Raw genomic sequence first — 7,338 nt, 5'->3', positions numbered from 1 at the left:
GTGCTGTTTTTGGAGGTTTCCGGGAGAGTTTAGGTAAGTTCCACACAAAGGAAAATCTACTACGTAGAGGTTGAGCAGTTTGTGGCGCCGCTAGGTGTCACTGTGATTTAACATCTAAAGCAACACTGTCAGGGAAAACCTGTTTATTTCAAATCCCATCAGTTAATAGAGCTTCTCCAGCAGAATCCTGCATTGTAATCTGTTTTTCCCATGGGGCTAGCCATATTCTTCATTTCCCAGGGTGCCACAGCCATGTGACCTGTGCTCTGATAAACTTCACTCACACTTTACTGCTGCGCTGCAATTTGGAGTCATATCCCCCCCCTCCCCCCCAGCAGCCGATCAGCAGAACAATGGGAAGGGAGCAAGATAGCAGCTCCCAGTAGGTATCAGAATAGCACTCAATAGTAAGAAATCCAAGTCCGGCTTGGGACTCCTCCAGTTACATGGGAGTAGGAGAAACAATAGGTTAGCTGAAAGCAGTTCTAATGTGTAGCGCTGGCTGAAAGCTCAGACTCAGGCACACTTTACTGCTGCGCTGCAAGTTGGAGTGGTATCCCCCCCTCACCCCCAGCAGCCGATCAGCAGAACAATGGGAAGGGAGCAAGATAGCAGCTCCCAGTAGGTATCAGAATAGCACTCAATAGTAAGAAATCCAAGTCCGGCTTGGGACTCCTCCAGTTACATGGGAGTAGGAGAAACAATAGGTTAGCTGAAAGCAGTTCTAATGGGTAGCGCTGGCTGAAAGCTCAGACTCAGGCACAAGGCACTGAGATGGCGCCTACACACCAATATTACAGCTACAAATACATTTGTTGGTTGAAGAATAAAAGGTTAAATGGCAGAAGGAATCATTTGCTGTGTAACAGTGTCATTTAGAGATAAAAATTTCCCCATAAATATCAGGGCAGGGTCCCTTTAAACAGGGGCATGGGTTTAACTTGTTCCTCACTTGGGAACGGGGACAGATAACTAGAGACAGATGTAACCAGAGACAGGGAGACAAATATTCCCTTCCGGAAACAGAAGGGCTAATTTAGAAGGGCATCCGGAGTGGCATCCGGGGGAAGGGTTTGGATATCACTGAGCAGCAATCTGGCACCCAAACCTGCCGGATTAATTCTCTTAGCACCGGATCTGATGAGCTCAGTCCCAAACAGTTAACTCCACAGTTAAAAATCTCCATTATAAGTTGCGCCCATGGTTGCTATGGGTTGGCAGCACGTCAAGGGGGAAGGCAGTGGGTTTCTGTGCCCAGCATCTTCAGCTGGTGGAAAGGCACCTGTGCAAGCTGGCAAATAGAATGCGCTGGCAGAAAGATTTCATTCAACAGTCGGGGGGCAGTCAGGTTTCCCGGAGGAAATGCTGAACCTGGAGTGTCTGCGCTGTGGTTGGATACGTGTGTATGCGGAGAGGAGGGCACTGCCCTAGCAAAATACCAATAAATAAACTTGCTGCTCTCACCCTCAGTGTATCACATAGCCCTGCATAGTGTCACATTATATATGTATATACAGGTATGAGACCTGTTATTCAGAATGCTTGGGGCCTGGGGTTTTCTGGATATAAACCGTTACATGACAGCACTACTTACATACAGCACTGATACCTACCCTGTGTCCTTTATTATACAGCGCTCACACATGTCAACACAAAAAATAACTCAATAAGAGGGAGATGATATGGAAGCTTGGCCTCAGCCATACTGCTGACCAACAGGGGGCTCGGCCCTACCGCTGACCCACAGGGGGCTCGGCCCTACTGCTGACCCACAGGGGGCTCGGCCCTACCGCTGACCCACAGGGGGCTCGGCCATGCTGACCCACAGGGGGCTCAGCTGTACTACTGACCAACAGGGGGCTCGGCCCTACCGCTGACCCACAGGGGGCTCGGCCCTACCGCTGACCCACAGGGGGCTCGGCCCTACCGCTGACCCATAGGGGGCTCGGCCCTACCGCTGACCCACAGGGGGCTCAGCTGTACTACTGACCAATAGGGGCAGCCTATGCAAGGCCTTCTTAGAAGAGGGGGGGGGGGGGAACCCTAACAAGAATAATACAGTGGAGCCTCATTTTTGTATTTATAGATATATATATATATATATATAGCATTTTTTTTTTTTACAAATGTGTATCAGTTGGATAATCTGTAGTTTAAGTTATATGTGCAATTAAACCAACCTTCATTTACAAAAAATTGCTTAAAACCATAAAAAGTCCCTGTAGGCAGTAAAAGAAGTGCTATATCCGGCAGGTCCCTAGCAATAAGGCAACGGGTGACTGGCTAAAGCACGGAGTGGCGTCACACAATGGCACCCAGCTCATCGGCACTTGCGGAACAGTCCATTTGCAGGAAGTTCTGCCAGTTCTGAAAAAACCCCTGATTGTAAGCTCCTGTGTCCACCACCAGGCCGCAGAACATCCGACGCGCCGTCTTGTTGCGCAGAGCAATGCGCGCCTCCCTCTCCGTCACGTTGTAGCTGATGTTAATGAGTTGTATGAGGAGAATGTAGGCCATCCCGGCCGTGACGATGGCACAGTACCACACACAGGTGTAGTTGAAGGCAGTGCTGGGGGAGAGGGGAGACACGCCCGTTACAACTGCTGTCGAGAAAGTTCACACTGAAGGAAAGGGGAAGCTAAACCAAAGCATCTTAATCTACATGTATGGAAGGACTTATAGGAATTCTGCCGTCTGTAGGTTGATGGGAGTTTAAGTTTAACAGCTGAGGGGTCACTTCATTGGCTATTAAAATCAATTATGGGAGGGGAAAGAAGGTCTCTCAGTCCTAGTTAAACCCCTATATAATAAACTCTCCCTTATCTGTAAGCCTATGTCACAAACAACTCGGGGTAGGAGGGGATTCTTTATACAAAGCCCATTATCTCCTTTAGGTGCACCTGATATAGAGGTTGCCCTGAAACTTGTACCCGCCTCCTCATTCTGCAGTTTCATTAAAGGGGACATATTGTGTGAAAATCAATATTGAGCCAATGAATCGTACTCATCAAAATACAGAAGGAATGTGCTTTCATAAGTAGTGTTTTGGGCTGATTGATGGAAAATGTCTCCAAAAACCCCACTAGCCCCGCCCATCTGTGCCACTTCCTGCTGCCTCCTTTCCCAGGTGGCACTGTAGGATAGCAACCAATCAGCAGCTAGCTGACCTGATAGGGAACTGAAGCCTGTCTTTGCTTGTGAGACTGCAGGGCTGTGATTGGCTATCCCCCTCCTACTGTGCTTCTGACAGAAACCGTTAGGACACGCCCACCCCTCATCTTAAACACAGACAGGGACCTGAGAGGATCTTTTATTAGGCAAACACTTATTTTTTGGGGTTGACATGTCCTTTAAAAATGTGCTGCCATCCTTTTACCTGTATTCTGTATATACCCCAGGGCAGTAGAGGAGAGCAACAAACGCATTCCTGCCCCTACAGAGGAGGTTCAGCGTCACGGTGATCCCATAGACAGAGGTAAAGAGGAAGAAGAGGAGCAAGAGGATGAAGAAGCGGTGATTGTGGGAACCGATACAGTTGTTAATCCTGCAAAGAAACAAAGAGAAACCATTAACTGGGGTGGGAGACATTTCCCATCATTACCTGTTTATTAGGGTTATGGCTCCAGGCAGTATAAGTCAAATGCCTCGGAATGCTGTGGGTCGTTTCCTTTCAGTGGAATTGGGAAGCTCCGCCCATAGATTTTGGCTTAGATACCCAGAGGGCAGCTGAGATTTACTCACGGGCTTATGTTGTATGTCATGCCCCACAAACATGGAGGACTAAACATCAATTACCCCTGCTTGAGTTAAATGGGGGCTTTCGTGTGAGAAGGAAAAGCATTCTGTGTTTCTTTTGATAGAGGACTCAGTGAGTGCTTATGGCTGATAAAGCTTACTGAGTTTTTACCTCTCCTTCTTCTTTAATCAATATGGGGGTTATGTAATAAAAGGCACCGTGTTTGCCCAGGAGCAGTAACCCATAGCATCCTATCAGCAGGGAGCATTTACTGGTCACTTGTTTAAAAGCAAATATCTTATTGGTTGCTATGGGTTACTGCCCCTGAGCAATCTTAGTGCCTTTTGTTACATATAGACTGTTAGAGCCCCTCCGGTACTCTCTGCTTTCCATAACCAGCAGCAATGGAAGGGGTTACTATAGAAAAGGAAACACTGACAGCAAGTGCATTAGGCTTCTGAATATGATGGGAAATCCACCCCTCGTCTGAGATCCCCTAATGAAATATGTAATGATTTATATATGAGTTAATGGTATGGAAGAGCCGAGATGCATTAGCGGCCAAGCTGCCCTATCCGCCAAGTCAATAAGAGACCCATTTAGCTGCACAATCCCCTGTAGAAGGGGAAAGAACTTACCAGACACAGTGATGGTCCAGTCTCCGGACACAGAAGCCACAGATCATGCAATGGCCGCTACGCGGGGGTCTTACCAGTTGACACATTTTGCACCAGTTCTTCTCAGCGACGAGGGAATCTCCATCTGTTTGAGGCTGGGGGAAACCATCACAGTCTCTAACAGTCTGAATTCCATTGGCCAACTCGCAGCCTCCCTCAGACTTCATCCCAGAGTCCTTTGCATGTTTTAGGAGGTAGCCTGGGTCTTGCTTGACCTTAACCAAGGTGAGCAGGGTTAAGAGCAGCCCACATGTGATGGAAATGAAATGACCCCACCCTATGTCGCCTCTGATAAACACCTCCTGCACGAAGTTATAATACATGTACCCCAGGGAGAAGAGCGCCAGGCTGAGGAAGAGCAGGGTTTTGCCCTTGCGCCTGTGGGTCAGGTGGTAGTACCAGATGACAAAGATAGGGAGGGAGGTGAGAGTAACCACAGCCAGCAGCACATGGAGGGCAGCGAGGTGCAGGGCGGCAGGCAGGACAATGAGAGGAGGGATAATGCTCACATCTATCCTCCTAGCGCCCCGGATCCAAGGAACGCGGAACCGATCTGAGGCCGTCTCTAAGGCCCTGGCCCACACCTCTGGCTGGGAGGACTTACGACTGATCCATCTGAGGAAAAACAAAGAGCATTGTCACTTTTTGTGGGCAGCAAACACCCTACTATACCCTATACAGGGCTCTATTGCTGTTGTGTCCTCTGGGGTATTAAATAACCCCCCCATGCGTACTATAGTACTTTCTATGGTACTTTTCCAGGTACGGAACTATATTCCGTGCCTCCTTGCTGGACAATATGCCTTGAGTATGTCTGCAGTGAGGAACCTCCAGCACCACTTACCCCTAAGCAAATGCAGTATCTGGTAGTGATCCACTGGATTAGCACTGGACTAGTGCCGGACTAACGCAGGACTAGAGCCGGACTAACGCAGGACTAGAGCCGGACTAACGCAGGACTAGAGCCGGACTAACGCAGGACTAGAGCCGGACCAGGGCAGGACTAGAGCCGGACCAGGGCAGGACTAGAGCCGGACCAGGGCAGGACTAGAGCCGGACCAGGGCAGGACTAACGCCGGACTAGAGCCGGACCAGGGCAGGACTAGAGCCGGACCAGGGCAGGACTAGAGCTGGACCAGGGCAGGACCAGAGCTGGACTAGAGCTGGACTAACGCTGGACTAGAGCTGGACCAGGGCAGGACCAGAGCTGGACTAGAGCTGGACTAACGCTGGACTAGAGCTGGACCAGGGCAGGACTAGAGCTGGACTCACCTGTCACAAGCTTCATCCACATCCTCACAATCGCACAGGCAGGCAGCCAGGTGGCTCCTCTCCCCCTTCTGGTTTATATATTCACAGCAGCACAGACTCTCCTCCGTCTCACTCCCTCTCCGAGGCTTCTTCTTCACCTTCCCTGCCCTCATCATCCTGCTCTATAGCAAGGGGGTCCCAGAATGCCCCAGCGGAGTCCTGACGCCCCTTTCCATGTACCTAGATGACTTGCTCCCATGGGGTGACTGGGGAGACATAAGGAAAAGCTTTCAGTTCTGCACATTCCAACGTGTATCAGCTCTGTACATAGGTGCCGGGCTCAGCTTATCTGTAAATACCCCTGGATAGGGCTCATTCACAAATCAGTGGCAAAGTGACTTGTTCTTTTTTACCCAATTCTGCATTTTCCCCCAAATTTCCAGAGCTGTTGTACATGCAACTTGTGCTTGATACCCCGGCGTGGATGCAAGTGATCAGCTGCTTTGGGAATGTACTCTAATGGCTTTGCGCAGTCAGCATCCAGTAATATATCAGTGTGTGTGTGTGTGTATATATATATATATATAGTAAGGAGCAGGGGGCTGATATTGCCTGATTAGTTGGAGCTGGAGAGACTGGGCAGGAGGCCGACTGTCTCCTACGACATCTTATTCCTACAGATCAGTAACTCGGACTCTCCGTAATGTCGGCAGAACATCAAATATTAAACAGAAAGGCCCCTCCTGTATATACTAATGCCGCGAATGGGTTTTGTACTCAGTATATTAACTCTGTTCTATTAATGTGGCTTGGGTAAGGCCTGCTGGCTTTGCCCCATACCCTGACAACCCTTTGTATCTGCCCCACATACCTTTGTCCCTCTGCTCCTTTCACTGCCATCCCCCTGCCTCTCTGCCCCACATGCCCCAGCCTCTCTGCCCCACATGCCCCAGTCTCTCTGCCCCACATGCCCCAGTCTCTCTGCCCCACATGCCCCAGTCTCTCTGCCCCACATGCCCCAGTCTCTCTGCCCCACATGCCCCAGTCTCTCTGCCCCACATGCCCCAGTCTCTCTGCCCCACATGCCCCAGTCTCTCTGCCCCACATGCCCCAGTCTCTCTGCCCCACATGCCCCAGCCTCTCTGCCCCACATGCCCCAGTCTCTCTGCCCCACATGCCCCAGTCTCTCTGCCCCACATGCCCCAGCCTCTCTGCCCCACATGCCCCAGTCTCTCTGCCCCACATGCCCCAGTCTCTCTGCCCCACATGCCCCAGTCTCTCTGCCCCACAGTACAGGCACGTAACTCCCAGGCACTCGGAAGTCGGTTGTGCCTGACTAAATATAATCCTCCTTATATGAGGCTGCTCCTTCCGGTGCCTCTATCCCCAGCCCGAATCATTTCCCCGCCTTGGCTCTTCCGCATCCCGCCTTGGCTCTTACCGGGACTCTCCATCTCCTCAGCCCAATGTCACACTGTTACTCTGCCCTGAGTCCCACAATGCAGCGCGACACTACCTGCTCCCTTCGCTCTCCCCGCCCCTCCCACTCTCAGCCAATGAGCTGATAGGCGGCGCCCAGCCCCACCCTCCATTCCCCGCCCTCCATTCCCCGCCCACTGGCACTTAACTCTTTCTGCCTGTCGGCGGTGCCCAGTAGGTGTGTGAGTGCCAGTA

At 50.8% G+C, this 7,338-nt stretch overlaps 1 protein-coding gene across 1 annotated transcript; it reads right to left on the bottom strand.

The window, feature by feature from the left end:
• Positions 1-1,172: 1,172 nt before the first annotated feature.
• Positions 1,173-7,214, bottom strand: zdhhc23 (zinc finger, DHHC-type containing 23). Its single transcript, XM_002939646.5, has 5 exons — positions 7,106-7,214; positions 5,686-5,930; positions 4,375-5,028; positions 3,377-3,544; positions 1,173-2,569 (listed from the first exon to the last, which is right to left on the bottom strand). The coding sequence occupies exons 2-5, from the start codon at positions 5,838-5,840 to the stop codon at positions 2,302-2,304; spliced, it is 1,245 nt and encodes a 414-aa protein (XP_002939692.1). The 5' UTR covers positions 5,841-5,930; positions 7,106-7,214; the 3' UTR covers positions 1,173-2,301.
• Positions 7,215-7,338: the final 124 nt, after the last annotated feature.

Source organism: Xenopus tropicalis, chromosome 2 (genome assembly GCF_000004195.4).
Source record: "Xenopus tropicalis strain Nigerian chromosome 2, UCB_Xtro_10.0, whole genome shotgun sequence".
Taxonomy (NCBI): Eukaryota; Metazoa; Chordata; class Amphibia; order Anura; family Pipidae; genus Xenopus; species Xenopus tropicalis.
This window is presented reverse-complemented; position numbering and strand designations above follow the sequence as displayed.

Coding starts and splice junctions, on each gene's coding strand:
- zdhhc23 (XM_002939646.5), bottom strand. CDS start 5,840: ATGATGAGGGCAGGGAAGGTGAAGAAGAAGCCTCGGAGAGGGAGTGAG. Junction 5,029..5,685: donor GTGGATGAAGCTTGTGACAG/GTGAGTCCAGCT, acceptor GTTTTTCCTCAG/ATGGATCAGTCGTAAGTCCT. Junction 2,570..3,376: donor GGGGTATATACAGAATACAG/GTAAAAGGATGG, acceptor CCTCTCCCCCAG/CACTGCCTTCAACTACACCT.